General features: G+C 37.8%; 1 protein-coding gene across 9 annotated transcripts in view; it reads right to left on the bottom strand.

Moving 5' to 3' along the window:
- Window positions 1–688: 688 nt before the first annotated feature.
- Window positions 689–21,911, bottom strand: part of LOC120075166 (lipase class 3 family protein) — a 54,843-nt gene continuing 33,620 nt past the window's right edge. For 2 of the 9 annotated variants that reach the window (XM_039028353.2, XM_090313085.1), the window contains exons 8-15: window positions 14,854–15,008; window positions 14,024–14,145; window positions 4,504–4,631; window positions 2,737–2,834; window positions 2,383–2,645; window positions 1,754–2,105; window positions 1,618–1,664; window positions 689–891 (exon numbers count right to left, since the gene is read on the bottom strand). In XM_039028353.2, coding sequence (XP_038884281.2) covers window positions 704–891; window positions 1,618–1,664; window positions 1,754–2,105; window positions 2,383–2,645; window positions 2,737–2,834; window positions 4,504–4,631; window positions 14,024–14,145; window positions 14,854–15,008 — 1,353 coding nt within the window. In that variant the 3' untranslated portion in view covers window positions 689–703. Of the gene's footprint in view, window positions 892–1,323; window positions 1,497–1,521; window positions 1,665–1,753; window positions 2,106–2,382; window positions 2,646–2,736; window positions 2,835–4,503; window positions 4,632–14,023; window positions 14,146–14,853; window positions 15,009–21,911 lie in introns of those variants that run through there. The other 7 variants (XM_090313083.1, XM_090313082.1, XM_090313084.1 and 4 more) reach the window with 7 other exon arrangements.

Here is a 21,911-nt window from a genome sequence, read left to right as displayed (position 1 = left end):
TGACTTAAATGTTATACATGAATAGGGATTCATGATCACGATTAGTGTTATTAATTAATTTAATATTTGATATTAAATTAATTTTATTAATTAATCATTTAAAATTAATTATTAGAATTAATTTTATTTAAAATTAATTTTACCTAAAGTTTATCATTTTAATAATTTTATAAAAAAATGTATTTAAATCTTGATTTTTTTAGATTCAAAAATCTTGGTTTTCCCACATTTGAACCACTTCAACATCTCAAGTCCCACTAGATTGAGCTTTAATTTGTCGTCACTCGGAGATTGATTTAATTTTGCATGATTTATTCTTTAAATAGAAGAAACATTGCTAAGATTTGGATCCTTTGGTTGACTTGAGAGCTGAAACTCTCTCTCAAAGTTTATAATTTCAACTCTCTCAAAGTTTTATTTTTCCTTCAAATTCATCACAAATTTGGTTCCCACAATCCGTTCTAAGGTCGAAGAATAGCGAAGAAAACTCTAGTAGTGGTCCACAAAATGTTCGTGATAAAAAACATCTAGTGGATCGTTTCAATTTTGAGCTACATCAAGGTTTACTCTTAAAACTCAGTTTTTCCAATTTTGAACTAGCATGCTTAATCCTTAAAATTAATGTAATTGAATGCTTAAGATCCTAATTGCTTCCCCTTGCATGTTCCTAATTCCAACAAAATGAAGATTTGCCTTGTATTTTTTAAAATGGGACTTTTTGATCTTTTGTTAACGACAATCGTGAAACTATCGAAACGAAACCCTTGCAGGCACACAAAATAGCAAAACTCGCTCTCCTCTCTTGTTGTCTTACTCTATTGTTCTCTCTTAGTCTTCTCTCCAATGTATGGGTACTCGTTGCCAGCATGTGCAAATTGGTGCTTGCAGGATCTGGTATGGTCGCAAAAAAGAAAAAGACAGATCTGTAACTTCACTTATCCAGGATGTCAGTAAAATATCAATTAGCAATTTTCATTATTTTTTTTAAAAAAAAAAGGGATATTTTTCATTTTGAACCTCCAAAACAGGTTAGCTTTCTCGTAGAACTTCCCATTTCAAATTTTAATTTTTATATCATAAAATAATCTATCGATTTTTCCATGTTTAAAAAGAACTAAATACATTTTAGAGTAATTCTTATAACAATTTGACAATGTATGGTGAATTAAAAATGTCCAAAACCAAATAATATAGATTGAAAGTGAAAATCTGTCAAAACTGGACCAAATCGAACCAAAACGACACACCCATAAACTTTAGTGTTAAATAAAACCTAGTATCTACCACATTGTTTAAACGAATCAAACCAACTTGGTTCAATAGTTTCGTCTTGCATCTCTACCTTCATTAATCAAAACAAAACAAAACAATGCTATGTACATGAAACAAGCATTTTTTGCTACTTTGGTTGCTGTATAATGGATGGAGCATGCTGATTTATGGTTTAAGAGCTTTGCAATATGACTCCTCTCTCAAACAATCAACTTTATCTCAAACTGAGAGAGAACAGAATAAACACAGTTGAATTAATTCTCATTTTATAATTATTATTATTTCCAAATAATGTTAACAATTAACCTCAACTATGTTCTTTTATTTACACATTCGGAGTTTCACCTTTGGCAGTCTGAGCATCCACAAGCCTTTGCAAAGCAGCGTGACATCTGAAAAGTAAAGGAAGAGAGTTGCAGAAGAACAGCCAGAAGGGATAGAAACTGAATAATAATAATTAGGTCGAATGTTAGAAGTGTACCTCCAAGGAAGGTGATCTAAGAGCATTGAAGGCGATACAATAATTTCTTTGAAGTTCTCTCTGCTTGCAACATAAGCTTTATAATCATCTGTAACAGCTGGGCACCTTAAGCTGTTCAAGAAAGGTAAAGTGAACCTTCTTTCTTCAGGAACTATATGGATTAAAAGGCCTGGAAGATACATCTCTGAGAAATCCTCAGTCGAGTTTTTGTTTTCAGATCCTTCAACAGCTTCTATAATTTGAGATACCAGATCACTAGAATTGGAGAACTCGTCACCTTCAACTGTGATATCATTTGCTTTGATTTGATTCTCTGCAAGGAGAGAGGATTCTTGGCATTCCTTCTTGTCAGCTGCAGGCACGGCAAAATTCTTAAGGGTCATGTACTGCCCATTGGTGAAAACATTGCCAAATGTATAGCTTGAAAGGAAATAAGATGCATTCTTTTTAATTGCTCAAACTGATATTCTCAAATCAAAACTTGTTAATTTAACCAATTTCCTTTACAGATTAACAATTTTATTTCCACCACTAAATTCTTCCCCTACGATAGTTGATTAAATCTATGACTTTTTAACAATAATGCTCGATACCAAACCTTTGTTATCACATGGGAAAACACTACCAACCTCTAGTCTCATTCTGCTGAAAACTTGTGGAGATTCCCTGGTCATCAGCCTCAATTTGCGTAGGATACTTTTCTGATTGAGAATTCGTTCTTTCTGTTCCATCTCTCTGATAATTACTTAGATAAAGGAATCTACGAGCAAGCTGGAAAATTGGGGTTGACTTATCTTTGCTATCTTGTGACAGTGTTTTAATTGCAGCTGAACGAAGACGCATAATTGATCCAACCGAAAGTCTAGATGAAAATTCATTGTTGAACACAATACTGCAGAAATTTCAAAGCATGTGGTGTATAGAGTGGAAAAACAAATATTCATCACTAAAATCACCACGGGAACTGTAAAAGTTTACATTACCTTGTCACGAACTCTGAACAAGCATTCGCTATTATTGAATCAACACATGGAAGTGGCCCATATGCATAAACTTGTAAGCTGGGACACCGACCGTATAGCTGTGTACAGCAACATATGATATTGATAATGAAATAAGTGACTTAAAACTCTGGAAAATAAACAAATGTAAGAATAACACGGGGTTAGGACATTCATTGTAATAATCAAATGAGACTTTAAGAGATACTGAGAGCATCCAATCAATTTGCGGGTGTTTCACAATAAAGAATTAACAAAAATAGCATCCAGAGCAATATGTTTGACAGCCATTAGGAGTGAAGGTAGATCCTGTAGTTTCACTCCAAGGCTGTTAAAGTACACATCTCAGACATAGAGGTAAGCGGCTAAATTAATTGAAATGCAGATCAAATCTGAAAAATAAGTGAAGATGCTACCACCCCCCTCCTACACACACACACACTCTCTCTCTTCTCTATAAGAAGAGTCCAATCTTGCTAAGTGTTTTGGGCATGCTCGCCCAGTGCGTGTTTGCCTATGACCGCATGTCCAAACCATCCTCAACCACCTTATATTCAAGTCTTGTACATAGCTTAGCAAGCTGTTTTCATTTTCATGCTGATTTTCCTTCCAATGACATTTGGCTACTTTTGATGTGCAAGCCAGCTACAGTATAAAATGTTCAAAATGTAATATAGGGGAACCCACAAGTCAAACCGTCCACTAATTATTGTTGCACTCTTTGCAACCAAGCTTTCTTGCAATTGTCAGACCTCAATGCTTTCTTTAATGATGTTTTTAATGTTTTTTCTCTCTCACGTTCAATAAAAACCATTTTCTCTTGAAATGTGAGTGGAGGCTAGATCTTATAGAGAAATTGTCTGCAACTTTCTATTTTTTTTTTTTTTTACACGGATGACTTGATTGTCATATTAGAACAAGTGCCGCACAATCGTCCGTCCCGAGTTTGAAACTTTGTTTTTGTGACAATACCCCTAAAGAAAAAAAGAAAGAAAAAGAAGAGGACAAATAGTACATTTCTGATTATCAAAATTGAAAATTAAGGAATATTACAGGAAAGGTCCTGTGAAGGAGGGCCAATAGAAAACCACAAGAAATTTTTTTTTTTCCAAGCTTTTAAAATAACGAATAGTCTTCCAAATCCTCCAAGGCTCTAATTCCTGTCGTTCCAGATATTCTAAAAAGTCAAAGTGAGGAAAGTCGAACTTAAAATTGCTTCCTTGCTCTTTTACCCCTCACAACACACTGGATCAGATGCCGATCTACTTGCTCAAGGAAAACCCACCAAAGCTAAAAGGAACCCAGTCCAAAATCAGTAAGTTGAAGGGAAATTTGCCAGCCGAATGAAAAATTAATCGAAATCGAGAGAGAGAGAGAGATAGAGAGATAGAGAGAGAGAGAGATTATATCAAGTTAGTAATGTGTAAATGAAACTTGTTTGATACTCAAATCCCCCAACTACCATTTGTTGCATTACTTAATGTCGTGCCTCACTGGATATTATCTGTAGCCTTTTGGTTCCCCTTCGATATCATCGATTGACTTTAGTAGTCCTTCCTAGATGACTTGGAAGTCTTTTACAACATTCTTCATAATTGAGACATAAAACAAAAATTTCACGGAACAGACAAAAAAGAGGCTGACCAGAAACCCTACTTAGAGGTCAAAATACTATCATCCCTTACTGATCCCTAAAAAATGGCACATACATACAGGCAGGAAAAAAAAGGCATAGAAGTTGTAACATACTCTTAGTCCAAGTAATGCTGCAATAGCTCCTCCTAAGGAATGCCCTACAATGCGAACCTGGTAACCATCACACTCGCACCCAGGACCCAGCAATGAAGAAAGAAGGCCGCACGGTTCAGATCCTGCCCCTCAATTCACTCAACAATCATTCCAAATTGGTAAATCATACAGAAAATGTATCATACACCCTTTTGATAATTCTTCTAATGAAAGAACGGGTGCCATCCAAATACAGCATTATGATAACAAAAGTAAAAAAATAAAAAAAATAAAAAAATAAAAAAAGCATTAAATATTTTATGTCCAATTTGCACATCATGTTTATTTTAAAAGGCAATCAGATGCAATCATGCATTTTCAACTGGTTGGACTTGTTAATTTTATCATCCCTGCAAACTTTAAATTGTTGGGCCTGTATTTTCATTTTATATTTTGCCATTAGTACAAATGGCCCTTTATTTTATTTAATATTGTTGAAAATAAGGGGCTGTTATGTTTAGTCCAAAGGGCATTTTAGTTTTTTTACTTTGCCCAATATTTTTCCTTTTCTGTATTAGGATTTTCTACTATCTATATATTTCTTGGTTCTATCTTGTATATGGTGATTTGAGAATAATAAGAAATAGCTCTTCTATCGTGGTTTTTTCACCCTGTTCTAGGGTTTTCCACGTAAATTTTGTGTTTTCTGGTATCAGAGCATGGTGAAGAAATCCTAGCCGTCGTAGAGTTGGCTCCGCATTCTCCACCATCTACCTTAGCCGGCGACGAGACCACTGTCGAAACAGTTAATGCCGCCGCCATTCAAGCTGCTACCGACAAGTAACTTCGGGCAATCCACCTCAATCCGATGCAGGTGTCGCCGTCGCACGGAGTTCGGCCACCGAAAGGAACCGATCCAACAGCGCCATATGCAATCAAGACCAGTGCAATTGCACCTCAATCCGATGCAGGTTTCTTCCTCCAGCGCCCGACAGAGACAAGCCAGGTCTAGGCCCAATCAAAGCCCCAATCACGATCGGAACAATCGCAGCACCAGCGCTCGATTTCCCACCAACCGCAATCGATCCACCCGATCTCCCCGCCATTTTTGCTCCCGTGCCATCTGGTCTATCTCATCCAATCGTCGTTCTCACGAGTGAATCATCTTCTTATTTTGGTGGACAACAACCACCTACATCAGCCATTGTTAGTCCTCCTCAACATGTGCCTTCCAGCCATGGTGCTTTGGGTTTGATGGGTCTGTCTACAATGGTGGTCCAACAACAATTAGTTAGCATTCTAACAACAGATTGCTGCCCTTGGGGCAGCCCTTGGGACCACCACAAACCTTCAATCTAACCCTGTAAACTCAGATCTAATTGATGTATTCAGAGAATCCGGTAGCTGCTTTCCCTACTTTACCTACAACAAAATTTTTATCTGGATCTATGGGAAACTCTACAGGGTTAATTACAGGGGAGAAGTTGAATTACCAGAATTATTTCTCTTGGTCACAGTCCATCAAAATGGCACTCAATGAGTGTCACAATTTTGGGTATCTAACTGGTGAGATACCGAAACTTCGACCTGGAGATCCTCAAGAACATATTTGGAAGGGAGAAGACTCCTTGTTTCACTCGGTGTTAGTTAACAACATGGAATAACAGCGACTGCTCGAGATATTTGGGATGCAGTACCAAAATTGTATTCTAAGAGGCAGAACGCATCACGTTTGTACACCTTGCATAAACAGGTTCATGAGTGCAAACAAGGAACCATGGATGTGACTTCTTATTTCAACAAACTATCTTTACTCTGGCAGGAGATGGATATTCGTGAGATTGTTTGGGATTGACTGTGTGGTGGAGTTCAGGATTCAAAAATTGAGGAAGTTGATCGCATTTATGACTTCCTTGCTGGTCTGAACACCAAATTTGATATAGTTCGCAGTCGAATACTGAGACAAAGATTGATACCTTCTCTCATGGAAGTTTGTTCTGAGGTTCGTTTAGAGGAAGATAGATTAGGTGCTATGAATAATCTCATTGTCACTGGCATTGACTCTGCTGCGTTTGGTGTAAAATCATCTAAGCCTAATGGTGACAAGCAGAATGGTAAACCACCTCCAGTGTGTGAACATTGCAAGAAACCGTAGCATATTAAGGATCAGTGTTGGAAGTTACATGGTCGACTTCCAAATGGCAGACATCGCCCTCTAAATGATAAGTCAAATCCTGGCGGAGCACTTGTGAGTGATTCCACGAATGGTGCATCACAGTCTCAATCTCAGGTGAATAACCAGAATGACCCTCGTAATGTTGGGGTCAGTGCTATTGCCCAATCAGGTACTTCTCAGCCCTTCAATCTTCTCAATATTAATGGTAAGAAACCGTGGATACTAGATTCAGGAGCTACAGATCATTTGACTGGCTTGTCTAATCAGTTTCTCTCATATTTTCCCAATGCTGGTAATGAGAGAATTGAGATTGCAAATGGGTCCTTTGTTCTTGTTGCGGGAAAGAGTCATCTTTCTCTGTTTGAGGGTTTGACTTTACAGAATGTGCTGCATGTCCCAAAAAAATTTTACAATTTATTATCTATCAGTGTAAGATAACAAGAAATTTGGACTGTCAAGTTATTTTCTCACCTGATACTATTTTATTTCAAGACTTAAGCTCGAGGACGACAATTGGCACTGTCCGACACGATAAAGGACTCTATTTCCTTACAGACGATGCTTCCACTAGGAATTGTTATAGGACTAGTTTATTATCTTCTTGTTTTTCAACTTCTGACAAAGATCATATGTTATGCTATTTTCGTCTTGGTCATCCAAATTTTCAATATATGAAGTACTTATTTCCCCATTTATTTCATAATGTTGATATCTCTTCTTAGTCTTGTGATGTGTGTATTCGTGCATAACAGCATTGGATCACCTTTCCATCCCAACCTTACAAACCTTCCTAGTGATTCCGTCTTATCCATAGTGATGTTTGGGGTCCCTCAAACATCACTACTTCGTCCGGGAAACGTTAGTTTGTGACATTTATTGATGATTACACCCATCTTACATGGGTGTTTCTTCTCATTGATAAATCAGAGGTAACTTCTGTTTTCCAACAATTTTATACTACAGTGGAGACTCAGTTTAACACCAAAATTGTCATCCTTCGTAGTGACAATGGCCGTGAGTTGTTTAATAACACTTTCATGATTTCCTGGCATCTAAAGGCATTGTCCATCAAAGCTTTTGTGCTTATACTCCTCAACAAAATGGAGTGGCTGAATGGAAAAATCGCCACCTTATTGAGGTTGCTTGGTCCCTCATGCTTTTTGCTTCTCTTCCCTCTTATTTATGAGGAGATGTCGTCCTGACTGCAGCCCATCTCATCAATCAGATGTCTTCCCGTGTTCTCAAGTTCCAAACACCTCTTGAATGCTTCAAAGAGTCTTACCTAACCACGCGTCCTATTTCTTATGTTGCTCTTCGAGTATTTAGGTGCACTGCTTTTGTCCATAATCATGGTCCCAACCGCACTAAAGTTGCCCCTCATACTCAGAAATGTGTCTTTGTCGAGTATCCTCTTCACCAGCGAGGTTATAAGTGTTTCCATCCATCTTCACAGAAGTAATTTGTTTCTATGGATGTAATGTTTCTTGAGGATAAACCTTTCTTTCCTGTTAGTCCTTTTCAGGGGGAGAATACTAGTGAAGAGACTAATTGATCCACATATTTGTTTCCTACGGACTTTCTCCCTGAACCTATTCTGGGTGCAAATGATACTATCCTACCTACTAAATAAGTGTCATAGATAACATACTACAGGAAGAATCTTAGAAAGGAAATAGTGCCTCCTGTTGCTCCACCGACTACAATCCATGAGTCGAAACCGGCACCAGCTCAAGTCCAAGCACGATCTCAAGTTCAAGGTACTCTTGTTTCTGATGATACTGATGTGTGTGTTGAGGATGATATGTGTGAAGTGGTTGAGAATGACGAAACTGATATGATAGTTCTAGAGAATGACAAAGTTGCAGGTAGGGATGAGTCATCAGGAGAAACACAAGAAGATGAGAGTTTACTGCAGGTAACTGAGTGTAACCACCATCCTCTTACTGATGAGGGGTCAGACAAAACAGGGGGTTAAGATGCCTCTCTTGATATACCCATTGCCTTGAGAAAAGGGATCAGGTTATGTACTAAGTATTCCATGCATAGTTTTTTTATCTTACAGTAATTTGTCTTCTGAGTTCAGGGCATTTACTACTAGCCTGAATACAGTAACAATACAAAACAATATACATGTCATGGAAGTTCCTGAATAGAAGGATGCGGTCATGGAAGAGATGAAAGCCCTTGAAAAGAATAATACATGGGATCGTGTGGCTCTTCCTAAAGTGCATAAAACAGGTGGATGCAAGTGGGTGTTTACTGTGAAGTATAAGTCTAAAGGAACTCTGGATAGGTACAAGACCAAATTGGTAACTAAAGGGTTTACTCAGACTTATGGAATAGATTACTCGGAAACTCTCTCCTGTAGCAAAGTTAAACACAGTACGAGTCCTTCTTTCAGTAGCAGTTAACAAAGACTGGCCTCTCCACCAACTCGATGTGAAAAATGCGTTTCTGAATGGTGAATTAAAGGAAGAGGTTTATATGAGCCCACCTCCTCGTTTTGAAGCTCAATTTGACCATCAGGTTTGTAAACTCAGGAAATCCCTGTATGGTTTGAAACAGTCTCCAAGAGCTTGGTTTGACAGGTTTACTATATTTGTTAAGTCCCAAGGTTTTACTCAGAGGCACTCTGATCACACCTTGTTCACCAAGAGATCAGTATCGGGGAAAATAGTTGTTCTAATTGTGTACGTAGATGACATTGTTTTGTGAGGAGATGATACTGCTGAGATTACCAAGCTTAAAAAGAAAATGGCTGATGAATTTGAGATTAAGGATCTTGGAAGCTTAAGGTATTTCCTTGGAATGGAGGTGGCAAGATCAAGAGAGGAAATTTCTGTTTCTCAATGGAAATACACACTCGATTTGTTGAAGGAGAAAGGTATGACTGGATGTAGACCTGTTGATACCCCTGTAGAATGCAATACTAAGCTAGGAGATTATGTTGACGAAGTTCCTGTTAATAAAGAGAGATACCAGCGTCTAGTGGAAAAGTTGATTTACTTATCTCATACTAGACAGGATATATCCTATGTTGTCAGTGTAGTTAGTCAGTTTATGCAAGCACTTTACGAGAAACATATGGAGGCTGTAAATTGGATTCTGAGATATTTGAAAACTACTCCAGGTAAAGGCCTGATGTTTAGGAAAACTGACAGGAGATGTATTGAAGCTTACACTAACTCCGATTGGGCAGGATCTATTACAGACAGAAAATTGACTTCAGGGTACTGTAGCTTTGTGTGGGGGCAATCCTGTTACCTGGAGAAGTAAGAAGCAAGGAGTGGTTGTTAGAAGCAGTGTTGAAGCTGAATACAGAGCTATGAGTCTGGGAATATGTGAAGAGATATGGTTAAAGAAAGTTCTATCTGATCTTCATCGAGTGATCTTCCTATGAAGCTTTACTATGATAACAAGGCAACTATAAGTATAGCCAGCAATCCGGTGCAACATGATAGAACTAAACATGTGGAGATCGATAGACACTTCATCAAAGAAAATTGGATAGTGGCATATTTGTATTCCGTACATCCCTTCTAGTCAACAAGTTGCTGATATTCTCACTAAAGGATTACTCAAGCAAAGCTTTGAAACTTGTCTAATTGACATCTACGCCCCAACTTGATGGGGAGTGTTGAAAATAAGGGGTTGTTATGTATTAAGGGCATTTTAGTTTTTTTACTTTGCCCTATATTTTCCTTCTTCTACATTAGGGTTTTCTAATATCTATATATTTCTTGGTTCTATCTTGTATATGGTGATTTGAGAATAATAAGAAAGAGTTCTTCTATCGTGGTTTTTTCTCCTTGTTCTAGGGGTTTCCACGTAAATCTTGTATTTTCCTCTTCTTACTTTCAATAAATATAATTAAGGAGGAAATCGACAATATTCAACTAACTATTTGAAGTTTGGGATAAATCTTGACATAAACATACCTTTTTCGTACAAAGAATGTGTTACGAAATCGACAATTAAAGAACACAAAAGGAACGTAGAGATAGAGAAGATCGACACACAGATATACGTGGTTCACTAACAGTGTATTAGCTACGTCCACGGGCAACGAGACCCCCGTACTTGGTTGTTCGAAGCGCCAACAAACAGATTCAAAGCATTTCAACAGAATGATTGACATTATGATATAATTGCTATTAATTCAACAGAATGATACACAAGGTCACTCCTTTTCTTTTATGGAACCAGTTGAGCTATAACTTAGATACTTCTATTTTACCTTAAATTTCTCCAAAAACCCATTGATTAATGGAAGTTACTCGAAGGAATTGCTGATACTTCTTTCTCCATTTTGGAAGTTTCAAAGGCAACTAAAACACAGGTTCAATGTCTCATTAAATCTATTCACAAATAAGAAGAATTCTTAAAACCAAAAGAGATGGTTGTAGGAAACAACACAATCCCCAGGTAAAGATGACAAAATGGGGAAAGAGGATAAGAAATACACCTACTCTCAAATCACCAATTGATCCAAAAACTTAAGTTGATGGGTGAAGCCAAATTTTATGTCACATTATCTAACACTCCCCGTTACTTGTGGACTAGAAATATGAAGAAAATCTAACAAGTGGAATATTAATAGGGGATGAGAAATAACATTGCAAGGGTTTGAACACAGGACCTCCTTGAACCACTTGCTTTGATACCATGTTAAATCACCAATTGACCCAAAAGCTTAAGCTGATGAATGAAGGCAAATTTAATGTCATATCATCTAACAAATAGCGATAACAAAATAACTGTAATAGGACACAATAAAGAAGGCGGAACACTGGTCAAATCAACACTCTTTAATGCGGGTTATACATTCAATTCAAGGCCTTGCAGTTTCTTACAAACCAAATTTACCACAGAAGGCACAACTAGACATAGAGTTGCATCAACAAGTTTTAGCTTGCCCAAAGAAGGGGAGCATAGTCGGTAATTGCTCAAATTGAATTAAAATTGAAAAATAATTTGATTTTAATTAATTGAACAAAAAATAATTAATTAAATAAGAATTCAATTTGATTTTTGATTTTAGTTAATTTTGAATTAATTAAAATTAGAAATTGGAAAATTAAAACACCTTCCAGAACTTGTGAAGTAGGAGGTGATTCTCTTAATCCAACCACCTAGCCCACTTCCTTTGATCAATTTGAAGTGGCATCAGCAGTCTCCATTAGTGCCGACATGAAGAAGAAGGATAAAACTCTTCAATTTTGCTGATTGAAGAGAGATTTTGAGCTGCTGGAAAAGTTTTCTGCAGTGGTGTTCTTCTTACCACAAAAACCCACTCCATTCCCTTCACAAAAATCACATCAATCTTGAGTTCCACCACTCAAATTCAAGGTTGAGAATAGTAGAAAAGATCTCATGGTGGTTCACTGAGGACTTAAAGCTGAGAATTCGTGAAAAGCATCTTGGATTGGAAGATTAATCAAAGGTATCAATTCTGAAACCCTCTACTTTGATAAATGTTATGTTTGCCTGCTTTTATAACTCAAATTAAATGTAATTAGAGTGCTTATTGATTCTGAATACTTCCGTTGCATGCTTATTGTTATAATTCTATAATTAGGATTTTCCATTTTTGTAAATATTTTGTGATATTTTCCTTTTCTATGCTTTGTATACTTGTATATATTCATATCTTAGGGTTTTTGTGAACCTTAGGATTTGAGAATTTAGAACCCATTTGTGATACGTTTAGAGTTTTGTGGAGAGGTGAGTTTACACTTTTGCTCACAGTCGCCGTCTTCGGTTCGTTCGCCCTCGTTAGCCGCCGCCGCCACCGGAAAGAAAAAAAAAAAAAATAGGAAGCTGTTTTTTTTTTTACACCGCCCAGGCAAAAGAGGAGCCCAGCCGCCGATCTACAAAACCTCAAAATCAGGTTGCCATCTGACCAGCGCATGAGGCTCACGTGCCGATTGTTCTTCTTTGTCGTCTGTCCACGCGCCGGTGCGTGTAGGCGCGTGCGCCATCATTTTTTGTTCGTTTTCTGTGGGTTTCTTCAGTGTGGTTGACTCTTCTTGGTGGTGTGTTTGTTTAGGATATATAGATATTCTCACTGCTTGTAAAGACATCTCTTCGGTAAATTAGGGTTTGATTCTCTGCTGTCCGATGTCTATTGTTTTTTAGGAGCATGGAGATGGATGATCACATCACAGAAGAGCCACCGATTAATGCTAATAAGAAGATTTGGTGGCGGGACGATTCAAGGATGCTTCTACAAATCAAGAATTCTATTGACCGTGAAATTGTTGAACTAGTAAATCACTGCGAATCAGTCAAGGAACTATTGGAATATTTGGATTTCCTTTATTCAGGGAAAGAGAATATTAATAGAGTGTTTGATGTTTGTAAGACTCTATATCAACCTGATCAAGGAGAAAAATCTCTTACAAGCTACTTTATGGAAGTTAAAAATACATGCGCAGAATTCAATGCCTTGATGCCAATCAGCACGGATCCAAAAGTTCTAATGGCTCAACATGAAAAGTTGTTTATCATGAGCTAGTAAGTCTTACACCTAAATATGAGATGGTCAAAGATAAAGTGTTGTCAAGCTCAAAGATTTGGGGAGACTCGCTCATTTGGTATAGAAGAAGCTCACTAAATGCATGTACTGCAAGTCTACGTATGGTTATTGGTTAATCTATATAATAGTAGCAAAAGTTATTTGAATATGCACATTGAAAGAAGGCCACTGGCCACCTTTTTCCAACTTGGGCTTTACAGTTGTTAATACGTGTATGGGCTTTCTTACCCATTAATTGTATTTCATTTTCCTTTGTATAATTATCTAATTTTCAATTGTAGGGCAGGAAAAAGACCCATATGGTTTTGTTTTGTTTTGTTTTTGGACTCAGGATCTCCTTTAAAATAGTTTAACCCAAGCAATCCTTTTTCACCCTTTTGAGCGTCTAAGGACTCCCATTCTCAGAAGGCTTATTTGGGATAGTGTCGTGTTGGGTAATAAAAACATTCACTGAACAAGAGAAAAACTAGTGTCGTGGTTTGAAAGGAACAATAGATCTTCAGAGATTTAACTCTACTCAAAGTTCTTTCTTGGTATCATCTTAGGTTTTATGCTTCTTACTTCTGAAGTTATTTTGTAATTATGAACTAGCTCAATTTTACACCAATTGGGAGAAGACCGAGAGATCCTTCAAATGTAAACAGTAAAGATATTGGTTAAAACAGAAACATTCACTAGTCTTATCTACTACAGTGGCATCAAGTGAGTCTCAAAACTTCAATACCAACATAAAGAAGGGGGATTTCTAGGTACCACTGACAAAATAAAATGGGAACACTAAAAGTCAGAACGTTTAAAAAGCAGTAATAAAAAAACATCCAACTTACCATCACAATCTCCTTCAATTTGCATATATAAATCCCTGGCAGCCTCAACGATCCCAGAATGGGCATGGTGCGGGAAGGATGATATAATCCTCTGCTTCACACTGGGTTGAATATGATCACAACTGCAAACAAGCAAAGGTTGGAAAAGGTTTCAAATCAAGAAAATATGCGCCCAGGAGAGTGTAAAGCCAGGAGAAAGAAACTTTGGAAAGACATTAGAACTGTATTAAAACAACCAATGGTTATGCTGAATCTACATTGGATACAAAACTAAAAAAAATACAGAGTTTGCAGTAGACCTTTCCATCAATAAGCGATCAGTTTAATCTGGCATGTTATAAACTACGAGAAAAACAGTTGAAACTTTTTTTTTCCATTCGGTTTTTTTTTTTTTTTTTTTTTTTTTTTTTGGGAAAAAGGAAACAAAACTTTTTATAGAAACATTGAACAGATGCTAGTGCTCAAAAATATAATAACCTTCAAAAGATAAGAGAAACTAAAAAAACAAAAGTGAGGACAAAAAGTAGCTTAAGCTTGTTGCTCCTTTACGAGGTAAACACCTACTTGGAACACAACAGGATTAATCATTCAATTAATTCTTTTAATAAATTGTATGGTAAGCTCTAGGTGATCCAACGATTACCTTCCACATCAAACCCATTTATAACCCTTAACATGCTCCAGTCACATTTTCCCAAACATTTATTTTTTTTCGAAAAGGAAACATATTTCCATAACAATTTCTAAGTACTCTAAATCTTTTTAGTGATAAGTGATGTGTCTTTTTGGTGTTTGGGTGGGTGGATGGCGAGGGGGAGAGAGAGAGAGACTTAATCAGCCCATCTAAATCTTCCTCAGAAAGTGCGCACTCCCTACATAGACCATCAGTTATGAGATCTTCAGGTGTCTCAGTTCCTCTAACGGCAATTACTACACATTTCACATCATGAAGAACCAGAACGAAGTATGCAGCTTCACACTTTGCCTAAAAGGAGATCAGACAGCAAATGGTTAGAAAGATAAGGAGCCGGGCAATAATTATTCAATAATCACAAAATGATATAAAAAAGATTAAAAAGAAAAGAAAAATTAAAATTTTGATAACAATATTCCATATAGGAATGCAAAAACAAAATGAATAGCCATGAGCCAAGCAAAATGATTAATATGCAGCTAACAAGAAGCTATGCCGAATCAGAAACTGGTTTAATATTCTGGCAAACCATCACCGACTCTTCAAAATTTATTGTATCTTTTCACAAAATGCTAGCATCTTAGTTTAATATCCTCGTAGCCCATTGAAAGACCAAAGGTTTCACCATCAATATTTGCATTGGGAAAGGACAAGGCCTTCGATAAATTGTCGTTGTATAAGATCAGGCTTTTGAGGTGTGGTGCCAGCCTACAAACATGTTTAGAAAAATCTTCAAACCACCTTTGTTATAACCTTCTAGAACTATGAAACCAATATTTTATTCTTCCACGATCATCAAGTCTATAAATTTCAGCAATGCACCCCTTTATATTTGAAGTTTTTTCAGCCCAAAGCACATAATCTTCCTCCTTTAATTCTCTGAAAACCTGATACTTCTAGGAATATTTTCCTTATTACCCTGCTGAGTGGAAGGTTTCCCTTGCAATTTTACACACTAGGAATTTTGGGAATTCAAATATCAAACAAGGGGCTGCTGATATTAACGACCAATTTGAGAGGGTCGATTCTCTCCGCTGAAGTTCAACTACTACAAAATATTATCCATGCCCTTCCCCCTTACATAAAAGATACTAAATAGCAAAATACTGATGTAATGGGCTACACAACCCAAGCCCACAACATACTAAATAACTTTAAAAGCCCATAGGACTGACAAAGCCCAAAACTAAATAAAAGCCCAAACAAAATAACTTCGAAATACTTAATTTGGTATCTTTCTCTTCCTTCTTCCATATGTCTTCAGTATTGGTGGTCTAACACTGAGCTGACTGAGGCTAGTTCAATGAAGATTGAGAATGATTTGTAAGCACCGATCAAAAACAATAACCTCAAGAATGAGTATTCAACCTAACTTTGCTTTTCTTTATTGAAACAAGAATAGGGTAGATGAGAGTAGACCGCCATTGATGAATAAAGAAAAATAACCTTTGAAAACATTAAGAGAAAACTTCTAACAGAAATAGAACAGACGTGAGAGTTGAACAACTAGGAGAGAGAACAAAGGGAGAGAGCAGAGTGTGAATATCCAGAAATCATAAAGTCCATTATTTTTTTCTGGAGAGAAATAGATAAAATTTGAACATGTTACATACATCCTTTAATCTTTCTCCTTTAATTCCCTGGAAATCTGCTACTTCTAGGAATATTAATAAGATTATTTATTACACTGCTGAGCTGACCAAGGCTGGTTCAATCGACATTGAGAATGATATGTAAGCACCAATCAATAATGATAATCTCAAGGATAAACTTTATTTTTCTTTATTGATACAAAAACAGGGTAGATCAGAGTGGACCACCATTGATGACTAAAGAAAAATAACCGTTGCAAAACGTTGTTTAGCCCTAAGGGCATTTTAGTCTTTTATTTGGTGTCTACAGTCTAGGGTTTCTGACCAATGGCTATTTATATCCGTACCTATAACCTCCACCACCTATCATTACTAAGGTAGAGAACCTTCGTAATGAATGGATATTTTTTACATATAGCCATCAGACCATATGGATGATGGTAAGCAAGAAGGATAGTCTTCCAAAGGGGACAAATACCTCTCTCCTTACACTCGAGCTAGCTGTTCAATTGTTGGGCTAGATAGGCTTACAGGGAGGGTCAATGTAATTGACTGTCTAGGGATGGAGTTACAAGAGGGGTCCTGCTCCGGTATCGACTGCATTCCTTATCTGTCGTGGAGTTCGGTAGTATTTGCAGTATTAGTCTCAGTAGCATTTCTTATGGCAGCGGCAGAAGCACTGCACTATCAAGAATTAATAAAAAAAACTCTTATCGTGGTTTTTTTCTCCCTGGTCTAGGGTTTTCCACGTAACCTTGGTGTTTTCTCTTCTACCCTTTATTTTTCAATATAGTATCAGAGCACAGTGATGAGTCTGTAGCTGGGATAGAAGAAATTCAGTCGTCAACCCTAGCAGGAGATGGGACTCCGGTGGAAAATTCCCAAAGTACTGAAATCAGGGCTACGTCGACCAATCTTTGCGATCCCTACTTCGGCCATTGTAGGTCCAGCCCTAACTAATTGAAGAAGGAGCAACCGCGCCCCAGCCATTCGTGCAGCATCAGTTAGCCGCCGATAGGGCAGATCCAGCCGGCCCTTTTCCCTCTATCACACAGTCGTACTGTGGCCTTCCCCCAATCGGACAGTCCTTTCCTTCCTCGGCCGAACGCTCCAGCCGCCATTGCAAGCTTCGATGCTCAGTCTTCACAGCCGATTGGACAGCTTGCAGCCGTATCCCATTCGACCTACCCACGCATTCTTCTGCTCGATTCCTCAAACCAATTGCCAGTCCAGCTGGTCCAGTCGAACCAACCAGTCCAGCCGGTCACTTCCTCCATGCCAGCCAAAACGACATTTTCGGGGCTGTATGGGCAGAAACAACCCATGGCTACTACATTTCCAGTCGAGTCAGTGGGTTATGGCGGGACCATTGGGTAACAGCAACTAGCTAATTTGCAGCAGCAGATTTCTGCGCTCGGGGCAACTTTTAGATCCACGGCAAATCCTCCGACCGATTTTCATCCAGATGTGTATTCTGGTCTTCCGTTATGTTCAGAAACATCGGTAATTGCTTACCCTACTTTACCTATTACAAACATTATGTCTAGTTCTGTGGGCAATTCTACAGGGATAACCATTAAAGAAAAACTTAACGGCTAGAACTATTTTTCTTGGTCTCAATCTATGAAAATGGTCCTCGAGGGACGGCACAAGTTCGGGTATCTAATTGGGGAGATACCAAGATTGAACCCTAGGGACCCTCAAGAACGTATATGGAAGGGGGAGGATTCCCTCCTCCGCTCGATTTTGATAAACAGTATGGAACCTCAGATCGGAAAGCCCCTACTTTATTCAGCGTCAGCTTGGGGTATTTGGAAAGTTGTCCAAAAACTATATTCGAAGAGACAGAATGCTTCACGACTTTATACGTTGAGGAAACAAGTACATGAGTGCAAGCAGGGGACTCTTGATGTAACGTCCTATTTCAATAACTTATCACTATTGTGGCAAGAAATGGATCTGTTTCGCGAAGTGGTTTGGAATTGCCTAGTCGACGGGGTTTAGTATTCGAAGATTGAGGAGGCTGACCGTGTCTATGATTTCTTGGCTGGCTTGAACTCGAAATTCGACGCCGTCCGGAGCTGGATTTTGGGACAAAGACCTGTCATTCGTTATGGAAGTATGCTCAAAAGTCAAATTAGAAGAGGATAGAACCAACGCTATGAATGGTACAACAATCACTACCTTGGACTCTTCTACGTTTGGAGCCAAGTCGTCTGAATCTGCCTAAAGCAGTCTCCTAGAACCCGGTTCGATAGGTTCATTACTTTTGTTAAGTCCCAGGGGTTTGTTCAAGGGCATTCTAATCACACCTTGTTCACTAAGAGATCGATACCAGGAAAAGTAGTTGTTCTGATTGTCTATGTTGACGATATCATCTTGTCAGGAAATGATTCAACGAAGATTGGCAGGTTGAAAAAGAGGATGGCAGATGAGTTCGAGATCAAAGATCTTCGTGACTTGAAATATTTCCTTGGAATGGAAGTAGCAAGATCAAAGGAAGGGATCTCCATGTCTCAAAGGAAATATACGCTGAACTTGTTGAAAGAAACTGGAATGACTGGATGCAAACCTGCAGATATGTCGGTGGAAGTCAATAGCAATCTGGTAGAATCTGTAGAAGATGTTCCTGTTAACAAGGAAAGATATCAACGTCTTGTGGGGAAACTGATCTATCTTTCGGATACCAGGCCTGATATATCGTATGCGGTCAGTTTGGTCAGTCAGTTTATGCAGGCTCCTTCTGAAAGACACATGGAGACGGTTACACGAATTCTGAGATATTTGAAGTCTACTCCTGGAAAAGACTTGGTATTCAAAAAGCATGACAAAAGATGCATTGAGGCCTATACAGATTCAGACTGGGCTGGTTCTATTACTGATAGAAAGTCCACCTCGAGATATTGTACATTTGGGTAGGGAAATTTAGTTACCTGGCGGAGTAAGATGCAAGGTGTCGTGGCTAGAAGCAGTGCCAAAGTTGAATACAGAGCTATGAGCCTGGGAATTTGTGAAGAAATTTGATTGAAAAAGGCTTTTGTAGATCTTCATCAGGAAAGTCATGACCCTTTGAGACTTTATTGCGATAATAAGGCTGCTATTAATATTGCTAACAATCATGTCCAACACGACAAAACCAAACATGTTGAGATTGATCGACACTTCATCAAAAAGAAACTGGATAATGGTAGTATCTGCATTCCCTATATTCTGTCTAGTCAACAGATTGCGGATGTCCTCACCAAAGGGTTACCGAGATAGACTTTTGACACCTGTATTAGCAAGTTGGATCTTATTGATATCTACGCCCCAACTTGAGGGGGAGTGTTACAAAACGTTGTTTAGCCCTAAGGGCAATTTAATCTTTTACTTGGTGCCTACAGTCTAAGGTTTCTAACCTATGGCTATTTATATCTGTACCTATACTGTGTAGTGTATATCAAAAATTAATAAAAAACTCTTATCATGGTTTTTTCTCCCTGGCCTAGGGTTTTTCATGTAACCTTGGTGTTTTCTCTTCTACCCTTTATTTTTGAATAATAACCATTAAGACCATTCAGAGAAAACTTCCAATAGGAATAGAACAGATGTGAGAGCTGAACAAAAATCAACGGAGAAAGAACAAAGGAAAAGAGAAGAGTGCAAGTATCCATAAATCATAAAGTCCATTATTTTTCCTTGAGAAAACACTATTCAAATTTGAACATGCTATATACATCAAGGAGATTTTCCTCTTTGAAACATATTTACAAGGACTAAGACTACTATTGATTCACCAGGGATTGCAACAACCACCAACAGCCTACCCAAATAAATCATAAACTCATATCCAGTATTGGAACCTTGAAACAATGGAAAGATAATATAGGAAAAAAGTCGAGAACATAAAACAAAGGAACACTACTTAATAAAGCAGACCAAATCATGCAACAATCTTCCATTCCTATAAGTACTTATCTGAATATGATCATGGAATAATCAATAAATAAGAGTAACAATAAATGATGTTCGTGAAACTCTTAGGTTTGAGAAAGAATCAAAATACTCTATTCATTCACCAAAGATATGAATATATACAAGTGTACAAAGCATAGAAAAGGAAAATATCACAAAATATTTACAAGAATGGAAAACCCTAACTATGGAATTATAACACTCCCCCTCAAGTTGGAGCATATATGTTAATCATGCCCAACTTGTTACATAGATAATCTATACATCTTCCATCCAATGTTTTCGTGAAGATATCTCCTAATTGTTCTCCCGTCTTCACATATCCTGTAGATACCAACCCTTGTTGAATTTTCTCACGTACAAAATGGCAATCAACTTCAATATGTTTAGTCCTTTCATGAAATACTGGATTGGTCGCAATATGAAGTGTTGCTTGATTATCACACCACAACTTTGTCGGTGTGGTGATTTCAAATCCCAACTCAACAAGAAGTTCATATATCTAAATCAATTCACACACCGATTGTGCCATTGCTCTATACTGCACTTGAACGTGACACCACATTTTGCTTCTTACTCTTCCAAGAAATCAAATTACCATCAACAAAAACACAATACCCTGAGGTTGATCTTCTGTCTTCTTTAGATCCTGCCCAATCAGTGTCTGAGAAACATTCAATATTAGTATGACCATAATCCTTATATAATAAACCACGCCCGGGAGCAGCCTTCAAATAACAAAGAATCTGTTCCAATGCAGCCCAATGATCAACTGTAGGGCATGACATGTACTGACTCACAATACTTACTGAATAAGCTATGTCGGGTCGAGTCACTGTAAGGTAATTAAGTTTTCCCACTAACCTCCTATATCTTTCAGGATCTTTTAGCAATTCTCCATCTTTTGTGAGTTGTAAGTTGGGCATCATTAGGGTACTACATGGCTTAGCCCCTAGCTTTCCTGTTTCAGTCAACAAGTCAAGTACATATTTTCTCTGTGATAATAGAATTCCTTTCTTGCTTCTTATTACCTCAATTCCTAAGAAGTATTTCAACATGCCCAAATCTTTTGTATGGAATTGACTATGAAGAAAGGTCTTTAGAGACTGGATACCTAAAGCATCATCACCAGTAATCACAGTATCATCCATATATATGACCAACAAGATGACACCACCCTCAGATCTCTTAAAAAAGACTAAATGATCTGACCTGCTCTTCCACATTCCAAAGCTTTCAATCACCTGACTAAATTTACCAAACCAAGCTCGTGGGCTCTGCTTTAATCCATACAAGGATTTACAAAGTCGACACACCATTCCATTCTCCCCCTGAGCAACAAACCCTGGTGGTTGCTCCATATACACCTCTTCTTGAAGATCACCATGAAGAAATGCATTTTTAATATCAAGCTTATGTAAAGGCCATGATTGATTGAAGCTAATGAAATAAACAACCTCATAGATGCCATTTTTGCTACAGGAGAAAAAGTATCAACATAGTCAACACCATAAGTTTGTGTGTAGCCTTTCGCTACAAGGCGCGCTTTTAACCGAGCAACAAAACCATCAGGATTGACTTTAACTACAAACATCCATTTGCAACCGATAGCCTTCTTTCCTTCAAGGAGAGAAACTAAATCCCAAGT

The sequence above is a fragment of the Benincasa hispida genome, chromosome 4, assembly GCF_027475165.1.
Source record: "Benincasa hispida cultivar pf3 chromosome 4, pf3_genome.v1.1, whole genome shotgun sequence".
Lineage (NCBI taxonomy): Eukaryota > Viridiplantae > Streptophyta > Magnoliopsida > Cucurbitales > Cucurbitaceae > Benincasa > Benincasa hispida.
Note: the sequence above shows the minus strand (reverse complement) of the source record. Positions and strands in the feature narration are given on the sequence as shown.